This window comes from Podarcis vaucheri (assembly GCF_965113315.1).
Source record: "Podarcis vaucheri genome assembly, chromosome: 14".
Lineage (NCBI taxonomy): Eukaryota > Metazoa > Chordata > Lepidosauria > Squamata > Lacertidae > Podarcis > Podarcis vaucheri.
In genome coordinates this window covers 41737177-41760466 of record NC_138752.1, presented here as the reverse complement: position 1 = coordinate 41760466, position 23290 = coordinate 41737177, and the positions used below count along the sequence as shown (strand labels likewise).

The 23290-nt window shown below is 43.6% G+C and overlaps 1 protein-coding gene across 4 annotated transcripts in view; it reads right to left on the bottom strand.

The window, feature by feature from the left end:
- ACSM5 (acyl-CoA synthetase medium chain family member 5) overlaps window positions 1-23290 on the bottom strand; it is a 35556-nt gene that overhangs the window by 8245 nt on the left and 4021 nt on the right. For 2 of the 4 annotated variants that reach the window (XM_082200106.1, XM_082200107.1), the window contains exons 2-8: window positions 16380-16649; window positions 8019-8229; window positions 5212-5419; window positions 4339-4482; window positions 3254-3410; window positions 2029-2108; window positions 83-206 (exon numbers count right to left, since the gene is read on the bottom strand). In XM_082200106.1, coding sequence (XP_082056232.1) covers window positions 83-206; window positions 2029-2108; window positions 3254-3410; window positions 4339-4482; window positions 5212-5419; window positions 8019-8229; window positions 16380-16565 — 1110 coding nt within the window. In that variant the 5' untranslated portion in view covers window positions 16566-16649. The remainder of the gene's footprint in view (window positions 1-82; window positions 207-2028; window positions 2109-3253; window positions 3411-4338; window positions 4483-5211; window positions 5420-8018; window positions 8230-16379; window positions 16650-23290) is intronic. The other 2 variants (XM_082200108.1, XM_082200109.1) reach the window with 1 other exon arrangement.

Here is a 23290-nt window from a genome sequence, read left to right as displayed (position 1 = left end):
ACCCCCCAGAAGATTGGACAAAATGGAATGCAGCCCTTGGGCTAAAAAAGATCAGTCAAAAGACTAACAAAGACAGACATACTGTTTCTGTTTGTCCATAGCCTTCATAGATATCCAGCCCCGTATGAGCCTTCCACCGCTCCATCACTTCTGGGATGAGTGGTTCCCCTCCTGTCACACAGTGCTTCAGGCTCATGAATTTGCAGCTTGAGAAGAAATGGCAACCATCAGTAGCAATCCTATAGATCAGGGGTGAGGGAGCTTTGGCCCACCAGATGTTGCTACAACTCCCATCACCCCTGATCATCGGCTCTGCTTGCTGGGTCCCATGCCCTCACCAGATGACTCCTCTACCAAGAAGGATCCGGAGCCCCAGAAACTCAGGAATAGCCCAGAACAATATCCACGGAAGAGTTGGGACCCTTGGGGGAGGCTGGCAGGGCCCCCTCCCTGCAGAAAGGGAGCTCAGTCTGGGATGCAGAGGCAGAACAAGACCTAGGGGTGATGGTACCTCAAGAGGCAGGCCGAGACCCCCACAGCCATGAGAAATGCTCGGTTGCAGGAGACTCCTTGTGAGTAAAGGGCTATTTATTCATGGACCCTCCTCCTGAGTAGGTCTCTCTGCAGAATCTCGAAGAGGCTGCAGCAGGGCCCAGGCTGGGGTTATGGCATCTCAGACTTAACGCCTCAATGTCTTGCTACCACCACGTTGTGTTGTACACAGAGCTATCTGTTTTCTTCATATATTTATGGTTTTCATTTACATACATTTCAATAGTAGTTTAACAGTAAATCAAACATTTCAAAACTCAACTTCCTCCTCTTTCTGCGGTTCATTAATTTTTTTTATCATCATTCCCTGCATATTCTAAATTATATCAAATCATTATTTTATTCATCAATTTTCATATATCTATATTCTAAAAACTGCAGGTTATTACAATAGTCCTGCCAATGTTTTTACAGCTAGCTGTTTTCTTACCTGGACTTTGACCCACCCTTTGACCTGTTCTTTATCTGAGCTGCTGGTGAGCTGGACCTTGGGCTACCCTCTTGTCTGAGTTCTTGTTTGAATCTCTGCTGCCCTGGACTGGAGCTCAGATGGACCCTTGCCTGAGCCCCTCTAGGAACCACTGCTTGTCTGGAAATGGACCTTGGGCTGCCCTTGGATGTTCCTGCTGCCCATACCCACAACAGTCTTGGTTATCTGGAAAGTTTCCTGCAACCTGGGACTCACCTAGAGCAGGACACTGGGGCTGATGCCAGTTGTGTTCCCGAAACATCTAGAGGGCTGTCGGTTCCCCACACCTGCTACAGAAGCACCAGCTATAGCCAGCTGGATTTGTGCTGGTGTTTTCACCTAATCCCTTGAATTCTATTAGACTGTGTTTCATAAACCACTTTGCAGTGGTATTATACGTAACTTGATTATGCAAATGGATTATGCAGGGAACAGCATGCAATTTCTCTAGTCATGCAATTATTCAAATGATAGACTAGGTTAAGCATCTGTTTTCGTAACATTTGCCATGGTGTATGGGCCAGGCTCCATTCCTAAGAACACCCCAAGCCTCAAACTACAGGCAATGACTCAAGAGTGTCTCTTTCTCCCATAATGCAATAGTGTAGAAATGAATTACAATCTTTCCTTACCTGCCCACACAGGTATTCTACAGTGTGAATAAGGTAAAAACACATACCCTTCAAGTGTTTTCCTGGGACATCGTGGAATTACAGAAGCCATCCCGGCTTCCGATTAGATCCCAGAATGGCCCCTCCCTTCAGCACAGCCGCTGCTGAGCTCGGCAGTGGTGCTGTGTTCTCGCACGAGTCATTTGGCTCTTGCAAGAGCACGGCACCAAAATATGCTCATGGGCTAGCAAAACAAGGACAGTGATCTACTAGGAACTACAGCCGTATGTGGTAAAGATGAGCAGCTGGAGCAAATGACAAGAACCTCTTGCCACCCATCCAATTCTCATCACACTTCTCTTGTGTTCATCTTTCCAGTTATGCATTAGAAAGTACCTGGTGAGATCGTGCTGAACCAACATCCGGTATGCAGTAGGAGCTGTGCAGAAAGTCGTGATTGGGTATCGGTTGAGAGTCTGAACGGAGGCAATGGAAGTACAACCATTATTGCAACCTCAAATTCTGGTTTTGGAGCATAGGGTGAGATCCAACGTTAGGAGGGTAGCTTTCGGTGGGACGTCAGAAGGAACTTTCAAAAGAAGCTCTCTTTAGAAACATCAGAAAAATGGGTATGCAGTGTAACAATGTACACAGACTGATTGCCCATCTCCTTAGCTTCTCCTTGCTGCCAGGTGGACCTCTCTTTTGACAGCCCCAGATCACTCTGGGTGGACTTGAGCTGATCTGGGGTGATCCCATGCTGCCTCAACCTGATCCAGCTGAAAGAGGTCTACCAGAATCAGAAAGATCCAGTTTAGGACCCAGTGCACAGCTCTAGATTCTACACACTCACATATCCCTCTCTATCTTCCGCCCAGGGAATCAAGAGGCATTATCAGAGTTGAAGGACACATTCTAGCTGGGCAAAAGTGGTCAAGGAGTCTGCAAAGCCGGACCAGTGAGGGTTGTGGCTTGGAAAGGTGTGTGACCTAGGGGGAGTCCGGTAGGCCTTCTTTAGAAGCATAGGGGGCTTTATTTGAGTCCAGACCTTGAGGTTCCTCATTTCTGGTCCACAGACGCTACATAGCCTGGCAGAGGCTCTTGAGATCCTCAGACTGAAGTCTTTTCCATATTTGCCAAAGCTTGAATCTGAAACTTTTTGCATGAAATGCTCATCCCTTACAACTGAACCCTTTCCTTAAAAGTGAACCTATGACCTGCATGCAGGATGTTATGTATGCAGGCATTGTAGACTGAAGCCAGGCTGCATGAATGCAATGCAGGCCTAGGCCTTCAAGCCTCCTGCAGCTCAGGAGCTTCATCTGCATAACAAAAGACATCTAAAACCCTCCAATGACATTCTTAATAGCTGGCAGGCTGCCAATCGCTGCTGAGATAGGGCCAGTGTTGTGATTCGCTAATTGCAGCATTAAGGCAGCCTATCACAGGTGGTGGGTGTGTTTTGCTTGGGCCAGCTTAAGGTATATATACTAGGCCAAGTGTCCCTGTTTGTCATTCTTGTTCTTCTTGTTCCTGATGATCCAATATTTCCTTTTTGAGCTGAATTTCAGTCTTTGGTCATGCCCCAACCCACCTAAACTCCACAGGCCTTTATTCTTACATTTATTATGACCGTGGGTTCAAATTTCAACAGGTGATGTACAAAGACACACGAGCCATTGATCCACGGAGCAAACACGCTGCTCCAAGCTGACTTCACCCATCCTGTGTCAGATGTATTCCAGAATATATCTGAAGGAGCCAGATTCATCCAGTGCCTGTTCAGTGAGAAAGAACACATTTGTATTGGCTGTTGATAGCCAGGATCCTAGGAAGCAGTTTACAGGATGTCTCGGCAGAGATGTTGCACATCTGATTTAGAGGGTACAGGGAGAGCTGGTGGAGAAGTGTAAAGTCCATATGGGCAGTGGAGTGGATCAAAGAGAGAAAACTCCTCACCTCCAGCAATGCTTTTGTCTCTGCTGACAGGTAAGACTTTGGGGAGGAAGTCTAGGGCGCCACTTAGCAGAATAGAAGACCCACAGGGAACACATCATAATCTAAGTCAAGTCTAAAACTCTTTAATTGCACCATTGGTTGAGCCTGCTGCTCTGTTCTCCCCCACCAGCACCTTGCAAGTTAAGCCAAAGTTACATACATTATGTAAGTTACATAACTTGCATTAAGTAGCAGACAGTGAGACAAATAACACAGTATTGGAGGGAAACCAAACTGCAGTGCAAGAGAAACAGTGCTGACAGTGCTGAATACAGTCCAGAACAGAAATCTTACAACCTTAGTAATGGGCAATGCTGCTTTACCTGGCCCAGGGGTGCCATCTAGGGGGGAGCTGGTGGGTGCCAAGTCACACACCCCATTTTCAACCAGGGGACTGGGCCCTGTCAATATTCCATGCCCCGTCAGGCCTAGCCAGAGCCGCGTTGGGCCCCATCAAGCCTTCCCGTGGATGTGACAGTTCCCATCAGGCCTCCTTCTGTCACATGACATCATACTTCTGCTGCCCCCCAAAAGTTGGACAGAACCCAGCACCTGTGTCCCCGCTTGAGCCTCCCATCCTTCTGATCCACCTGCCTCCCTCTTAACCTGAAGCTTTCCAATCCTGTCAGGGCCCTTTGCACCCTAATCTAAAATGGTGTTGCACTGTTTTGCCACCGCAAGAGTTTGAAAGAAGTCAACGGGCGTTACCTGCCGCTTGATGTAAATCCAATCCCGTAACTGCAGTGGGAATGTTCCACCATTTTGGGAGACCCCGTGCTCCCACTTGTAAAGTAGATGATCATGGGCTCGTCGCTTGTTGTCTTAACACAGTCATGGCTGGCAGGTGCTGCTCTTAAAAACAGTGACATTGTACGGGATCAATGTGAAACATGCATTTCATGAATGAAACCCCCTGGCAAGCTTCCCAAACTATACCAGCTTGGCACAAATCCAATGGATTGCTGTACAGCATCCAAGTTTCTTGGTCACCAAGACGTTTTCTGGGCATGCTCCAAAGACCCCCCAAACTTGTCCATTTAAATAAATTTAAAATGGATTATATATTTTTAGTGTGTGCTCTCGTAGGTATCCCACTGTGGTGCCAAAAGGATTTCTGTGCCTGTCAAGCTCTTCCAAATTTGTCTATTAAAAAAACAACAACCTTTAAAAATTGTTTTAACTAACCACTCCTGAAGAGTCCTTGCTGTGGTGTCAAAAGATTTTTGTGATCTTACTGATCCCCCCAAATGAGTTCTTTTTTTAAAAAAAGAAATAAAATTGGCTATCCCCACTTTTTCACTTCAGCTCCAGCCCCCTTAACACATGACCCCTGAAGGGTTTGTTGTGGGTCAATCTGGCCCTAGGCCTGAAGATAGTTATCCACCCTTGGTTCTATCTATGCTTCCACCTACCCCCAGCTGGTAAATAAATACCAATGTTACAAAACATCACTGAGTCCTCAGTGACTTTCTTCCAAAGGAAACTATAACTGAGTAAGTGTTGTATACCTGGAACATCTTAGCAGAGTGAGCATAGCGATTGGTTGCTCTCGTTTCATGCTCTGTCCATTGCAGTACTTACTGGAAGAGATCCTTGAAGTTCATCCAGCCATCTCTGCTGCTGTCGGACACAAGAAGCTTGGTTTTCAGAAAATTGCATTCGGACAGGACTGAGTCCACTGCGGGGGCCAGCGTGTCGCTGACCACGATGCATTTGGCTTTGGAAGCCTGTAGCCTGTAGGAGATGTCTTTGGCTGTTAACTGGGGCGTCCCTGGGATGAAAACAATGCCTAGAAAGGAAGCAGGCAATGAAGTGAGCAGAGAACTCAGAAAGTCTCCTTGCTTGGAAAAACTGCAAGCAAAGTGGTATCTCATTCGAGGATAATGCGGTGGTTAAAGCAGGTGTGCTGAACCTCAGATAAATGAATCAGTAGCATAAGAACATAAAGAAGAGCTCTACTGGGTCAGAACAAAGGTCCATCTAGATCAGCATACTGTTTTCATAGTGGCTGACCAGATGTCTCTAGGATGCCCATTGTGATGGCCTGGGACCCAGAGGAGTCTCAGTCCGCACCGGATCCTTTGCCTCAGGTGGCATCTGAACCTAGTCTGGGGCCTGATTCTGAAGAGCCCCAGTCTACACAAGTTCCCCTGCAACAAGCACCAGCTGGGCCAAGTCAGGGGCCTGATCCTGCCCTGGCTCCAGATGCGGGGATTACCTCGTTGCCCTCTGCTGGGCAATCATGTGCAGCTGCTCTACTACCAGTTGGGTCAGGAGAGGCTGAGGTGGCCTCTGGGTCTAGTAACCCACCGACATCTCCCGAGCTGCAGAGACTCAGGTCTGAGAGAAGGAGAGACCTGAGTACTTGCAGGAGGAGTGCTCGCCTTCGGGTGAGACAGGGAGGTGAGTCACTGGGGGATCAGGACCGGCTGTTACCCCGACAGAGATAAAAGGCTGTTGGACCCCGCCCTGGGTTGCGGGAACAACATTGCTGTTTGCCAGAACCTGCCTGTGATCCTGTGCCTGACCTTGCCTGGTTTCCTGCCTCGTGTCCTGCCTTGGTCCTGTCGGACTGACTCCTTGCGGAATCCTTGGATTCAGGACTGGACCTGGACCGCGTTACTTGGGTTACCCCTGGGCCCAGCACACCCATAAACAGAGTGTAATAATTCTCTTCCACACATGATCCCTAGCCACAGTTATTCAGAGGCACACTGCCTCTGATACCTGAAGGTAGTACAAAACCGTCACGGCTAATAGCCATTGATAGCCTTATCCTTCATGTGTTTGACTAAGTCCCTTTTAAAGCCTTCCAAGCCTTCTTCTAAAAGGTTTATCTAGAACTACTTCTGCTCTGCCTCTGCAGTCAAAGACAGGAATTCTTCTGAATACCACTTGCTGGAAACCGCAGGAGGGAAGAGTTCTCTTGTGCTCAGGTCTTGCTTAAGGATTTCCCACAAGGATCTGGGTGGCCTCTGTGAGAACAGAACACTGATCTGGATGAGCCATTGGCCTGATCTAGCAGACTCATCTTACGTTCTTATTCTGGGAAATAATGTCGCAGCCGAAATAAAATTTCACATGTTGGGAGATAAGCAAAGGGTTAAGACACATGGAGTTTCTCCTGTAAATTCCTAGAGATGGGGCTCTGTGAGGTCACATCCTTTGCTTGCCCTGGCAGGAAAAGTAAACATAGGAAAATAATCGTTACTACTCCCTTAAATGTATTTTTAACCTTCTGTTGGAAGCCGCCCCGAGTGGCTGGGGAAACCCAGCCAGATGGGCGGGGTAGAAATAATAAATTATTATTATTATTCCTTCCTGCTCAGAGCTCAGTTTTCTTTCTTCGCCATGTAGCCAACAGAGAAAGGATGTTACTAGACTCCATTTTTTTATTTCAACCATGTATTTTGTAATCTAGAAGTACAGTGGTACCTCAGGTTACATACGCTTCAGCTTACAGACTCCGCTAACCCATAAATAGTGCTTCATGTTAAGAACTTTGCTTCAGGATGAGAACAGAAATCGTGCTCCAGCGGCACGGCAGCAGCAGGAGGCCCCATTAGCTAAAGTGGTGCTTCAGGTTAAGAACAGTTTCAGGTTAAGAACGGACCTCCAGAACAAATTAAGTACTTAACCTGAGGTGCCACTGTATATTCTGCCTTGTTTGTTTTTCACTGCTGCTTACTGCTGAATCAAGTCTGAAGCTTTATGTAAGTGAACAGTAATTTTATTCTTACATTACATTACATTTAAACCAAATGAAAGGGATAAAATGGGAAGATCTAGTCTGCTAAAGCATCCTGGATAATTACTAATAAGGTTAAGCAACCTTTGTCCCAGAAATTTCTACATTTGATGTTGCAAAGGGATGCTAAATTTTAAGCTCTGCTAACTAAACATTAAAGGTAAAGGTAAAGGTACCCCTGCCCGTACGGGCCAGTCTTGACAGACTCTAGGGTTGTGTGCTCATCTCACTCTAGAGACCAGGAGCCAGCGCTGTCCTCAGACACTTCCGGGTCACGTGGCCAGCGTGACGAAGCTGCTCTGGTGAACCGGCACCAGAGCAGCACATGGAAACGCCGTTTACCTTCCTAAAGTGGTACCTATTTATCTACTTGCACTTAAGGGTGCTTTTGAACTGCTAGGTGGTCAGGAGCTGGGACCGAACGGCGGGAGCTCACCCCGCCGCGGGGATTCGAACCGCCGACCATGCGATCGGCAAGTCCTAGGCGCTGAGGTTTTACCCACAGCACCACCCGCATCCCTAACTAAACATTGGACTCACACAAATAAGAGGAAGGATAAATAATAAAACAATATCCTATCCTGCCCTCCAAATCTACCCAACACTAATGACTCTTTTCTTGCCCATAATATTGACTAACCTGTCCGCATACAAGCCACGCTTAGTAGCCACCATTCTGGAATCCGGGGTAGAACTGTCATGATCCGGTCACCTCTTTGCAAGCCGCATGGACCAAGGAGCATGTTGGCAGCTTTTCGGGATAAGACTCCCAGTTCCTCAAAGCTCCACTTCACCTCTTTGCTCTGGTCATCCACCCACCAGAAGGCTGGGTATGGAGATCTCTTTCCCTCCTAAAAGACAACCCAAAAAGCTATAATAAGATGAAAGACAACTAAAAATGATGCCTAATCCACAGGGCCAAGCACATGCACCAATCAGATAGGATTTTATGACCAACAGGGAAAGGTAAGGGAATGAAAGAGCAGGCAGGAGTACTCTAGGAATAGACTTGCCTTGGAAGCAGTCATCATAGGGAGCTGTCTTATACTGAGTCAACTCATGGGCCCATCTAGCTTGGTATTGTCTACAATGAATTGGTGTGGGTCATCCCTGAGGAGTCCTTCCGGGTGAGCACCGTTTGTTTTTAGCTCTGCAGTTTGCTCAAGTTTTTATTGTTTTAAAGACCTTTTGAAGTCCTAATTGTTCCAAAACCATTTCTTTCTTTTATTTAGTTGTATTACTGTAAGCAACTGCATGTTGTTGTTTTTTAGGTAAAGGTAAAGGGACCCCTGACCATTAGGTCCAGTCGTGGCCGACTCTGGGGTTGCGGCGCTCATCTCGCTTTACTGGCCGAGGGAGCCGGCGTACAGCTTCCAGGTCATGTGGCCAGCATGACTAAGCCACTTCTGGCGAACCAGAGCAGCGCATGGAAACGCCATTTACCTTCCTGCCGGAGTGGTACCTATTTATCTACTTGCACTTTGACGTGCTTTCGAACTGCTAGGTTGGCAGGAGCAGGGACCGAGCAACGGGAGCTCACCCCATTGCGGGGATTCGAACTGCCAACCTTCTGATCGGCCAGCCCTAGGCTCAGTGGTTTAACCCACAGCGCCACCCGTGTACCGTTGTTGTTTTTTATCAATAACTTTTTATTATTTTTTTTTATAAAATTTTTATTAGTTTTACAAAAGTTTTTATAACAAACAAACATAAAAGAAAAACAGACAAACAAACAAATATAATTTCAAAATATCCTTTCATAGACTTCTTTCCTCGGACTTCCCCATACCTCCCCTTTCTGCATCCTCATGTCCAAATTTTATAGCAACTTATAAATGTTCTTTCCCATCCTAATTCATCATAGTCCTTTCTTAATCTGATCTTATATTACTGCAACCCTTTCTCTCTGTAAAATCTCGACATTCTAAGCTTCATCAAGTTTATAATAGTTCTTAAGATAAATCTTAAATTTCTTCCAGTCTTCTTCCGCAGTCTCCTTTCCCTGGTCACGAATTCTGCTCGTCATTTCCGCCAATGTCCTATAGTCAATCACTTTCATCTGCCATTCTTCCAAGGTGGGTAAATCTTGTGTCTTCCAATACTTTGCGATCAGTATTCTTGCTGCTGTTGTTGCATACATGAAAAAAGTTCTATCCTTTTTTGGCACCAATTGGCCGACAATGCCCAAGAGAAAGGCCTCTGGTTTCTTAAGGAAGGTATATTTAAATACCTTTTTCATTTCATTATATATCATCTCCCAGAAAGCCTTAATCTTCGGGCATGTCCACCAAAGATGATAAAAAGTACCTTCAGTTTCCTTACATTTCCAACATTTGTTATCAGGCAAATGGTAAATTTTTGCTAGCTTAACTGGGGTCATGTACCACCTATAGACCATTTTCATAACATTTTCCTTTAAAGCACTACATGCCGTAAATTTAATACCAGTGTTCCACAACCTTTCCCAGTCAGCAGACATAATATTATGACCAATATCCTGTGCCCACTTAATCATAACTGATTTAACTGTTTCGTCTTGTGTATTCCATTTCAACAGCAAGTTATACATTCTTGACAAGTTCTTAATATTGGGTTCTAACAATTCTGTCTCAAGTTTTGATTTTTCCACCTGGAAGCCAATTTTCCTGTCTTGTTTGAAAACCTCCATTATTTGATAATAGTGGAGCCAATCTTGTACTTTGGGTTTTAGTTTTTCATGGCTCTTTAATTTCAGTTTCTCTCCATCCTGTTCTAAGATCTCACAATACTTTGGCCATCCGTCCTCCATATTAACTTTCTTGTGGGCCTTAGCCTCTAAGGGTGACAACCATCTAGGGGTTTTGTTTTCCAACAGATCTTTATATCTCATCCAAACATTGAACAACGCTTTCCTTACAATATGATTTTTAAAGGCACTATGCACTTTGATTTTGTCATACCATAGATATGCATGCCAGCCAAATGCATTATTGAAACCTTCTAAGTCCAAGATATCTGTATTCTCGAGGAGCATCCACTCTTTCAGCCAGCAGAATGCTGCTGCTTCATAGTACAATTTTAAGTCCGGCAGGGCAAATCCCCCTCTTTCTTTTGCATCTGTTAATATTTTATATTTTATTCTGGGCTTTTTGCCCTGCCAGACAAATTTCGCAATATCTTTCTGCCACCTCTTGAAACAGTCCATCTTGTCAATAATCTGCAAAGTTTGAAATAAAAATAACATTCTAGGCAATACATTCATCTTAATCACTGCAATTCGGCCTAACATTGACAATCTCAAATTTGACCATATTTCTAGATCTTTTTTAATTTCTGACCAGCATTTTTCATAATTATCCTTATACAGATTCAAATTTTTAGATGTTAAATTAACCCCTAGATATTTCACCTTCTTAACCACCGTCAGACCTGTCTCTTCTTGAAACTTATTCTTTTCCATATCTGTTAGGTTTTTCCCTAAGACTTTAGTTTTTTGTTTATTCAATTTAAATCCGGCTACCTGCCCAAATTGTTGGATTATTTCCAACACTCTTTTTGTACTAGTGTTTGGCTCCTGCAAAGTCAATACAAGGTCATCTGCAAACGCTCTTAACTTATAGTGTTTAGTTCCGACCTGTACACCTTTAACTTGCTGGTCATCTCTAATCATGTTCAGCAACACCTCCAGGACCGAAATAAAAAGCAATGGGGAAATTGGGCACCCCTGTCGTGTTCCTTTTTCTATCTTAAGTTCCTCAGTTATTACATTGTTTACAATTAGCTTAGCTTTTTGTTCAGAATATATTGCACCCATACCATTCTCAAATCCTTGTCCTACCCCCATCCCATGAAGATTCTTTTTCATAAAACTCCACGAAATATTGTCAAAGGCTTTCTCCGCATCCACAAATATCAAAACTGCTTTAGTATTTATATTCACCTCTAACTTTTCCAAAATGTCTATTATGTTCCTAACATTGTCTGAGAGGTGTCTTTTTGGGAGAAAGCCTGCTTGGTCTCTGTGAATCTTCTCCATCAATACTCTTTTAAATCTTTTTGCTAAAATGTCTGCAAAAATTTTGTAATCCACATTCAATAATGAAATTGGGCGGTAGTTCTTCAGTTGAGTCTTTTCAGTCTCTGTCTTTGGTATGAGTGAGATATATGCTTCTTTCCACGATTCGGGTGCCTTTTTTCCCTCTAAGATCTCGTTACAAACTTCCTTCAACGGTTGTATTAGCCATTCCTTTAAAGATTTGTAATATCTGGAAGTCAGTCCATCTGGCCCTGGAGATTTGCCCAATTGCATATCCTGAATGGCACCCTCTATCTCTTGTTCTGTTATTCTCTGGTTTAGCTCCACCTTGCTATGATGAGAGATTTTTTGTAATCCATATTTATTAAGGAATTTATCTATGTCCTCTTCATTTTGTAATCCTTGGGAATAGAGTTTTTTGAAATAACTCACAAAGCAATTTCTTATCTCGTTGGGTTTAGATATATTTTTTCCATCCACTTCTAGACTTGTAACTGTATTTAATTTCTGTCTTTTCTTAAGTTGCCATGCCAGAAGTTTACCACATTTGTCTGCCGACTCAAATGTCTTTTGTTTCATTTGCTTTATTTTCCATTCTATCTCTTGGTTCATCAATTCCATATATTGTGTTTGATACAACTTAATCTCCCTCAAAATCTCCTGGGACTTTGGTTTTGATCTTAATTTTTTCTCTCCTTCTTTTATCTTTTCCAAAATTTTTTCCTTTTTCTCATTCTGTTTTCTCTTCTTTATTGAGTTTTGTTGAATCAAAAATCCTCGCATCACAGCTTTACTTGCGTCCCAGATCACTCTTTTTTCCACATCGCCCTTTAGATTGATTTCAAAATAGTCCTTTAGAGTTTTTTGGGCCTTCATGTGGATCTCTCTATCTCGAAATAGGGTGTCATTCATTCTCCATCTAAACTGACCAGTTGTTGTAAATTTCATTTCCATCTTCACGGCGTTATGGTCGGAACAGGTTTTTGGGCAGATTTCTACCTTCTTAATCTTCGGAGCCATTCCGCTAGTAACCCAGATTTGGTCAATTCTGGTCCAGGTCATCTTTGCATGGGAGAAAAAGGTTCCCTCTCTTTCAAGAGGGTTCCTTGTTCTCCAAATGTCTATTAAGTCCATATTTTCAGTCATTTCGAAAAAAGTCTTCGGGAGTCTCCCTTCTTTAGTAAGAGTCAATCTTTGTGTCTTGTCCATGTTTGTAGAAACTACACCATTCATATCTCCCATAATTATCATATTGTATTCCAAATAATCCGTCAAAATTTCATGAAATTTTTTGAAAAATTCTGCTTTACCTTCATTTGGCGCATAGATCCCAATTATCAAAAATTTTTCTCCTTGTACCTGAATCTCCACCGCTAAATATCTTCCTTGTTCATCTTTAAACATCATTTTTGGAGCCCACTTCTCTTTTACATAAATCACAACTCCTCTTTTTTTTACTTTGTCCGACGAAATAAATTCTTGTCCCAATTTTTTATTCATAAGCAGTCTCCTGTGTGCTCTGGTTATATGGGTTTCCTGTAAGCAAATCAAGTCCAGTTGTTCTCTGTTCAAAATATGGAATATTTGTCGTCTCTTCAAAGGGCTGTTCATCCCATTACAATTCCAACTAAGGAATTGCAGGGCCATCTTGTTATTTTTCTGGTATTCCTCCAACAGCTCCCAGTTGTTGTTCCTCCTCTGTTGGTGGTGGAAGGTTCTGTCCAAACGAAAGGTTCAGGATGTCAATTACACTCCTTTGCTCAGCAATTGGGTCTACAGTTCCTTTCTGTAGGTCTTCCTGATTTCTTTGCAGGAACCTGTCTTTATCCTGTATCGTCTTTATTTTCACCTTCTTCCCTCTATAGTCAAAAGACAGTCCCTGTGGAAATTCCCACCTGAAAAGAATAGTGTTCTTCTTCAACAGGTAGACCAAATCCTTATAAGAAGCTCTCAAGTCCAAAATATGTTTAGGAATATCTTTAAAGATCTGTATCGGAGAGTTCCCAATTTGTAAGGCCTTTTCAAAGTGCAGTCTTAGAATTTTGTCTCTTTCCTCCTTCGATCTCAAGGTAATCAGACAGTCTCTCGGCGCCTTTCTGTTCTGTCTTCTGCCCAGTCTAAATGCTGTTGTGATTTTAAATTCGTCTTCCTCTAGATCTTCCCAGAAATCAGCAAACTCTTTCGTTAAAAAGTCCGTAAGATTGTCTCCTTCGTCCTCTGGAATTGATCGTAATTTCAAATTCCTTTCTTTTCTTTGTAGTTCCCACAATGCCAGAGTTGTGTCGTGGTCATAGACCTTCCTGGCAATCGGTTCTAATTTTTCCTGGGTCTCTCCAGCAATAGTTCTGGCTTCCTCTGCAATTTGACGTGTGGCAGAATTTTCTTGTGTAAGCCTGTTTATAGATTCTGTATTCAGGTCAAGTCTTGTTGTTAAATCTGTCAATTTCTGTGAATTCTCTGTCAATTTCTTGGTATTTTCAGCCGTCTGCTTTGTTAGATTCTCCAGAGACTGGTTTATCTTAAGAAGGGCTTGCGACACTGCATCCATGGAGACTGCTGTACCTTTTTCTTGTCCTGTTGTCACTGTAGGGGTTATGCCTGAAATCGAGCCTCTTTTCTTGTGTTGCTGTAGCTGTTGTTGATATTGCCTTGTCTTGACTCTCGTGCTTATCTCATCTGCTGGGCCACTCATATCTCAAGGTCGTTTCCCACGAGAGCCTTCTCCTAAAGGAAAATTCCACTGTCCCAAAGCGTAGCAACTTTTAATTTACCCTCTAGAGGGAGCAAATCAAAATGTCCATAAACAAAGGCAAGGAGTATTTGAAAAGCAAATTTATCGGGAGGCTTCTATATGTATATTGCAACACTTTCTCATTAAATAAAGTCCCAGCCTTCCCTGATATATTGTATCCACAAAGTCCCAAAACTTTGTATCAAATAAGCAATGAGACTTCCACTTTGTTACTTTCACAAGAGTCTAAAGTCAGTTCAGTGTTCCTTTGTTCTAATAGCAGTTTGTGCCAGGTTGAAGGCTGCAGAGAGTTCCCTTTCCTTTCAGTTGGTCATGCAGCTTATAAAGTCACTTATTCCTCCCCTCTGCCCTGCAAGCTAGAGGGGATAGTCAAAGTCCAAATGTCGGATTCAAGCAGTTAAAAACAATATCCCATACGGATGCAGCTCAGTAACTTTCGTTGCTTTAATTGTCATGCAGTCGGGGGAAGGCAGACTTCCTTAATTTTCGCCTTTCCCGTTTTCAGCCTAATTTCAGATAGTTTTGGCACGAATAGAGGTTCAATCTTACTCACGGGTCTTTTTTGTCCAAATTGTTCAGGAAGGGAATCGGCGCTCTCCACTAATGGCGACGTGGCTTCACCCTGCGGGCTGGGTAGCGATTCTCAGCACCGCGCTCCCCGTTGTCGTTCCGGAGCCTTTAAAAAGGCTCTTTCTGCGGTAAAGGGGGGCGCTTCAGGTGCCCACCGAATCTCCTTGTTCACAGGCTCCGTTCCTGTGATTTTAGGGGTCCCCCGCTTGCCGTAGCGGGTCAGACCCGAACTCGCAGAGCCGTCCTCTCTCCGGAGCTCGGAGAGGGAGCAGCCATTAGCGCTGGCGCCGAACCGGAAGTCAAAAAGTTTATCAATAACTTTTTTAATCTTATCATCTGTTTCGGCTGCGGTGAGCCTGCATGTGTGTTGGGAGTCGCCCTTCGCTTGGCGTTTTTTTTTGTTTGTTTGTATCTTTTTGATTTAATTGCTGGACAAGATACTCTCCAGTTAGTTGCTGAACTGCCTAGAGTTTCTGCTTCTGTCTCTGCTTCTTCTGGTTGAGAGGAAAAGGTAACGTCTTGCCCAGGCATAGGCAAACGCCGGCCCTCCAGATGTTTGGGACTACAACTCCCATTACCCCTAGCTAACAGGACCAGTGGTCAGGGATGATGGGAATTGTAGTCCCAAACATCTGGAGGGCCGGAGTTTGCCTATGCCTGGTCTTGCCAGTGACGGCGTTTGCAACAAGAGAGGAAAGGTTCCTGTCTTTGTTCTCCCCCATTTGCCACCTGCAGCTTTCCTTTCATCGGTGAAGTTGCTACGAGGAGTTGCTAAAACTATTCCTGACGTCGAGGGGGAAGTTATAAATTACAGGGGGCTGCATATTCAATATAATATGAAACAAATCTCTGCAATGAATGGCAACAGCTCTCCTGGGTTTCAGACAGCGATCATTCCCAGGTCAGAGGTCATTCCCAACTGGGATCTCACGTATGCAAAGCATGTGATCTGCCACATTGAATGGGAGGGGGAATTCACTTCTGTTTGCATTATAATGAGAAAATACCTAATTTGGACTTTTTGAACCAAAATGTGAACTGAAACATGGTTATCCTTTGAAATTTGCATCTCTCCGAAGTTTGTGATGCAGTTCTCCAGCCAAACGGTACCAAAAAACATATATTAAGGGAAATTATGCACAAAGAATGCATTCGTTCATGAACATACCAACATGCATTACATTAGGTAAAAGAACTTTCCAGTATGCAACTTAGTTTAAAAACTCCCCACAAAAAACACTGCTAGGAGAAATTCGCAGGTTTATGCTGATGAATTTTTGTGAGGATTAAAACAATCACAAATTTTTGCAAGAATGTGGAGATTTAAATTTGGAAAAATAAGGCAGTCAGAGACATCAAAACTGGCTGATTCATCGATACCTGTCTACAACTGAATTAGCTCCATAGTCAGCCCAGGTAACTCAAGGCAAATAAAGGGAGCTTACAGAAATCATGGATCAGAATCCTACCAATGACTAGAGTTAGATAACCTGTGTGACCAGATCCAAGACTTCCTTCAGTCTCTTAGTTTGGGGAACACGTAACTGAACAAAGCCACAGGTCCCCTGTACTCCACGGAGATCATAAAAGCATACCTATAGTAGCATCAATATCCTGTTTTCCTGCCAGCCATGAATGTCGTCCTAAAGCAGACAAATTCATACCTTTTCCACTTGGGTCCACCTGTCCAGAACATCACTAGCAAAATTGAAGTACTTGGGCACTTCCTGTTCACACCGGTTTATAGCTTCGTAGTGTGAGGTGATTGGAGAGGCAAGGTGTCTTTTGACTTGATGGAGCAAATTGTGAGATGGCCGCAGATTCCAGAAGCATTTAAACAAGGTCTTCATGGCACCAGAGCAAAAGGCAGCTTGAGAACATCAACTTAGTTGGATTTTTCTGCAATGACGTGTTGTAAAAGCAGAAATGTTTTTCTGAAAAAAAACTTTTGCAGTTAACAGAAACATCTGATACATTAGGAACATTGTAAAATACATTATACCAAGTCAGTATTGTGTTAGATGTGCCAATCTAACAGTATTTGTTAGATGTGCCAATAGACTGACTTGCAGAATATTTCTGACTACACACTAGAGGTTGACTGTTTCCACAGAATCACTCAAAAGCATACAGGGGAAATGTGTGATGTTGGCTTCTCCAGTTTTTGCTTGTTTCTTCTCCAAGTGAGGAGATGCCAGGAACTTAGCCTGCTTGAATCCAGGAGATCAGGGATGTTGTGAGCAACTTGGGTGAGAGCACTTGGGGCTACCTTTGAAGGTGACCAGGAAACTACAATTAATCCAGAATGAGGCAGCTAGACTGGTGACTGGGAGTGGCCACCGAGACCATATAACACATGTCCTGAAAAATCTACATTGGCTCCCAGTACATTTCCGAGCACAATTCAAAGTGTTGGTGCTGACCTTTAAAGCCCTAAACAGCCTTGGCCCAGTATACCTGAAGGAACATCTCCACCCCATCGTTCAGCCCAGACACTGAGGTCCAGCTCTGAGGGCCTTCTGGCAGTTCCCTCACTGCGAGAAGTCAAGTTACAGGGAACCAGGCTGAGGGCCTTCTCTGTAGTGGCGCCCGCCCTCCCAACAGATGTCAAGGAGATAAACAACTATCTGACTTATAGAAGACATCTGAAGGCAACCCTGTTTAGGGAAGTTTTTAATGTTTGATGTTTTATCGTGTTTTTAATATTCAACCAGATGGGTGGAGTAAAATTAAATTATTATTATTATTATTATTATTATTATTATTATTATTATTATTAGCTATACAGTGTTGGAAAATGAAGTGGTCGGTTATGGAAGGTCAGAGAGACCACACCTTTCCAGTATCTCTTTCATTCTACTTACTACACTGGGGATATTCTTACATTCTACTGTCCCTGCAGAGAAGTTAGCTCCACCTGGGAGACAGAGTTCAAATCCCCACTTGGCCATGAAATTCACTGGGTGACTTTGGGTCACTCACTGCCTCTCGGCCTAGCCTACCTCACAGGGTCGTTGTGGGATTAAATAAGGGGGGGGACGACTCTTGTATGCTACCTTGAGTTCCTTGGAGACAAATGTGGGACATGAATCCAATAAAGAAATACTAAAGGAATATGCTCACTTGTGACGAGTACAAGGTTTTTTGGGTGTTTTTTTTTGCAAAAGCTTCTTCTAGGCCTATAACAATCTTTTTAAATAGAATTGGGGGCAGGGCTTGTCACACCAGCTTATCCCCCCCCCCTTTTGGCAGTGGGGTATTGCCGTTCTCATTAAGCTCCCAGTTTTTGTTCTGCAAGGCTGTTTGTGCATGAACCTATCTTTCCCTGAAGCCGCTGCACACAGGCTCATTATATTAAGTATTCTGTGTGCTTAATGATAACAGGGGGGAAAGGTGCATTGTGGGTCATTTTCAAAGACTGCTTGTCATTGAGAGCACAAAAACGGCACTTTAGGTAGGGAATGTTTTCCAGCTTGCAGGGTGGATCAAGAACCGGGTCACAGACCATTTTTGACAAATGGATGGGACCACCCACCTGTAAATCATCTGATGTCATTACTGTGTCAGGTGACAACTTCAAAGCCCAGGTAGGGCTGGGAATGTCCTCTGCCTGAAACCCTGGAAAACTGCTGCTACCTGTCTGTGTAGACAGTACTGAGCTGGGTAGGCTAGTGGTATGAGACAGTTTCTATGTTAACTATGATATTTTTTTAAAAAAATAATATTTATTACTTTTCCAACAATTTAAACACTACAAAAAACACAAAAAGATAAACAATACAATACAATACAAAAACACTACATAACACTAACACATTAAACTAACAAAACAAAACAAAAACAGTTTAAAACACATCAAACAATTTCAATATCTTATCTTTCATTCACTTATTTCAACGACCTCCTCACACCTCCCTTTTTGTATTCCACTTCTGTTAATTGTTTCAGCAATTCCTTTCCATCTTCCTCTGTTTTCTATCCTATAATTATCTTACACTTTCTAACCTTATTTTTTCCTTTAATACTCTATTAGTCTATTTATACTTAATTCCTTATAACATTTCTAATAAAGCCATATAACATCATTCCAACATTTTTCTAACATTCATTAATTTTACAGTATTTCTGTAAATAGTCTTTAAACTTTTTCCAGTCTTCTTCCACCGACTCTTCTCCCTGGTCTCGGATTCTGCCAGTCATTTCCGCCAGTTCCATATAGTCCATCAACTTCATCTGCCATTCTTCCCAGGTGGGTAAATCTTGTGTCTTCCAATACTTCGCGATAAGTATTCTTGCTGCTGTTGTTGCATACATAAAAAAAGTTCTATCCTTCTTTGGCACCAATTGGCCGACCATGCCCAGGAGAAAGGCCTCTGGTTTCTTCAGGAAGGTATATTTAAATACCTTTTTCATTTCGTTATAGATCATCTCCCAGAATGTCTTAATCCTTGGGCATGTCCACCAAAGGTGAAAGAATGTACCTTCAGTCTCATTACATTTCCAACATTTATTGTCGGGCAAATGGTAAATTTTTGCAAGCTTGACTGGTGTCATGTACCACCTATATGTTAACTATGATAACTATTGTACAGTGGTACCTCTGGTTGCAAACGGGATCCATTCCGGAGGCCCATTCGCAACATGAAAAGAGTGCAACCCGCAGCGGCACGTCTGCGCACGCGCAGGTTGCAATTCACTGCTTCTGTGCATGCGCGTGACGTCATTTTGCGCTTTTGTGCATGTGCAAACGGCGAAACCAGGAAGTAATCCTTTCCGGTACTTCTGGGTCGCCACGGGACGTAACCTGAAAGAACGTAACATGAAGCGGACGTAACATGAGGTATGACTGCAATGAAATTTGTAATGTCCTATATTTAATAAATAACCCCTGAATAGAGGTGAAATCAGAATGATCACCATCATGTGTCAATTTCTTTGACACAGCAATGAACATAACTTCCTTGAACCAGTTACCTAGGGCCAGTGCTTTTTTTCCTGGGGGGGACGGAGGGGTACGCATACTCCTAAACATTTTGTGAATTTTGTACTTTTTTCCTTTTACTTTTCCTGATTTGAACTATAAAATGGTGGTTTTCTTGAGTCAAAATGAGAGCACCCCTAAACATTTTTAAAGGAAAAAAAGCACTGCCTAGCGCATCGCATGAAGTGTCTCTCCAATCTTGAGTGGATACTAACTGAACAGCTACCAGAAGGTAAACGAAGAAGATCTTTTTTGTCAAAAACAGGCAAAATATGTCATCTAGGACCCAGGATTTCATTTTTACCTGTGAGCATGCCGATTTCTGTAATCACGTGTGGCAGCCATTTATGGAAGATCAGTTTTCAATTTGACAAAATGCTTAAACCTGTTTCAGGTGGTTTTGTTGTTTTAGAGTTTGTCAATTTCTTCAATGTCTGTACACTAATGCGCAAAGCATGGGAAATAAACAAGATGAGCTTGAGCTCTTGGTACAGCAAACTAAATATGACATAATAGGCATCACTGAAACCTGGTGGGATAAGTCCCACGATTGGAATGTAATAATGGGGGGATACAATCTATTTCAGAGAAACAGACCAGACAAGAAAGGAGGAGGAGTGGCGTTATATGTCAAGGATGTGTATACCTGTGAAGAGATCCAAGATTTAGATCCTCAAAGCCAAAGTGAGAGCATTTGGGTCAAAATTAAGGGAGAGAAGAATAACAGAGACCTCATTGTGGGAGTTTACTATAGATCCCCAAGCCAAACGGAGGACATAGATGATGCCTTCCTGGAACAGATGGCCAAGCATGCAAAAGGAAGGGAGATAGTAGTAATGGGGGACTTCAATTACCCGGATATTTGTTGGACGTCAAACTCAGCCAAGAGCATAAGGTCAAACAGATTCCTCACTGGCCTTGCAGACAACTTCATTGTCCAGAAAGTGGGAGAAGCAACAAGAGGAACAGCCATTTTAGATCTGGTCCTAACCAATGTTGATGACCTGGTTAGTGGGGTAGAAGTGGAAGGATCATTAGGCGCGAGTGATCATGCTCTTCTGAAGTTTACTATACAGCGGAAAGGAGCAGCCAAGCATACTAGGACTCAATTTCTTGACTTTAAGAAAGCCGACTTCATAAAACTTAGGGAAGTGCTGGGTGAGATCCCATGGACAACAATACTAAAAGGAAAGGGAGTTCATGATGGCTGGGAGTTTGTTAAGAGGGAGATACTAAAAGCACAACGTCAGGCAATACCAATGAGACGGAAACATGGAAGGTGCCTAAAGAAGCCAGGGTGGCTATCTAAAGAACTTTTAACTGAATTAAGATTTAAAAAGGATGTGTACAAAAAATGGAAAAGGGGGGAAACCACCAAAGAGGAATTCAAACAAATAGCCAGCACGTGTAGACACAAAGTCAGAAAAGCTAAAGCACAGAATGAACTCAGGCTTGCTAGAGAGGTTAAAAGCAACAAAAAAGGCTTTTATGGGTATGTTCGTAGCAAAAGGAAGAACAAAGAAACAATGGGGTCACTCAGAGGAGAAGATGGTGAAATGCAAACAGGGGACACAGAAAGGGCTGAACTACTCAATGCCTTCTTTGCCTCAGTCTTCTCCGATAAAGAAAACAATGCCCGACCTGAAGAATTTGGAGCAAATGATTCAGCAAAGGAAACACAGCCCAGAATAACTAAGGAGATAGTACAAGAATATTTGGCTAGTTTAGATGTATTCAAGTCTCCAGGGCCAGATGAACTGCATCCAAGAGTATTAAAAGAACTGGCAGATGTGATCTCAGAACCACTGGCAGTCATCTTTGAGAATTCCTGGAGAACAGGCGAAGTCCCGGCAGACTGGAGGAGGGCAAATGTTGTCCCTATTTTCAAAAAGGGGAAAAGAGAGGACCCAAATAATTACCGCCCAGTCAGTCTGACATCAATAGCAGGGAAGATTCTGGAGCAGATCATTAAGCAAACAGTCTGTGAGCACCTAGAAAGGAATGCTGTGATCACCAATAGTCAGCATGGATTTCTGAAAAATAAGTCATGTCAGACTAACCTGATCTCGTTTTTTGACAGAATTACAAGCCTGGTAGATGAAGGGAACGCAGTGGATGTAGCCTACCTTGATTTCAGCAAGGCATTTGACAACGTGCCCCATGATATTCTTGTAAAGAAGCTGGTAAAATGCGGTCTTGACTATGCTACCACTCAGTGGATTTGTAACTGGCTGACTGACCGAACCCAAAGGGTGCTCATCAATGGTTCCTCTTCATCCTGGAGAAGAGTGACTAGTGGGGTGCCACAGGGTTCTGTCTTGAGCCCAGTCTTATTCAACATCTTTATCAACGACTTGGATGATGGACTCAAGGGCATCCTGATCAAATTTGCAGATGACACCAAACTGGGAGGGGTGGCTAACACCCCAGAGGACAGGATCACACTTCAAAACGACCTTGACAGATTAGAGAACTGGGCAAAAATAAACAAGATGAATTTTAACAGGGAGAAATGTAAAGTATTGCACTTGGGCAAAAAAAATGAGAGGCACAAATACAAGATGGGTGACACCTGGCTTGAGAGCAGTACATGTGAAAAGGATCTAGGAGTCTTGGTTGACCACAAACTTGACATGAGCCAACAGTGTGACGCGGCAGCTAAAAAAGCCAATGCAATTCTGGGCTGCATCAATAGGAGTATAGCATCTAGATCAAGGGAAGTAATAGTGCCACTGTATTCTGCTCTGGTCAGACCACACCTGGAGTACTGTGTCCAGTTCTGGGCACCACAGTTCAAGAAGGACACTGACAAACTGGAACGTGTCCAGAGGAGGGCAACCAAAATGGTCAAAGGCCTGGAAACGATGCCTTATGAGGAACGGCTAAGGGAGCTGGGCATGTTTAGCCTGGAGAAGAGGAGGTTAAGGGGTGATATGATAGCCATGTTCAAATATATAAAAGGATGTCACATGGAGGAGGGAGAAAGGTTGTTTTCTGCTGCTCCGGAGAAGCGGACACGGAGCAATGGATCCAAACTACAAGAAAGAAGATTCCACCTAAACATTAGGAAGAACTTCCTGACAGTAAGAGCTGTTCGGCAGTGGAATTTGCTGCCAAGGAGTGTGGTGGAGTCTCCTACTTTGGAGGTCTTTAAGCAGAGGCTTGACAACCATATGTCAGGAGTGCTCTGATGGTGTTTCCTGCTTGGCAGGGGGTTGGACTCGATGGCCCTTGTGGTCTCTTCCAACTCTATGATTCTATGATTCTATGATTCTATGATTCTAATTTGATCTATTATTCTCAGAGTATTTCTGCGCTTTATTTTCCTTTCACCCTGTGCACCACATGGTTGGTTTTATGCTACTGAAGCAGACTTTAAACTCGTTGAGCTAATAAGTAAGATGGACCAGTGCTATGACTTGGTATAAGCGGAGCATCCCAGGCAGCGGCGGAGCAAGCCAATCAGGCGCCTGTGGCGGTGTGCGTGCCCTGCGCCCAGGGGCGGGGCCAGCCACCAGTGGGGTGGGGCCAGCCAGGGCAGGACACTCCGCAAGGCCCCTGAGGAGTCTGCCTGCCTCCTCCCACTCATCCACC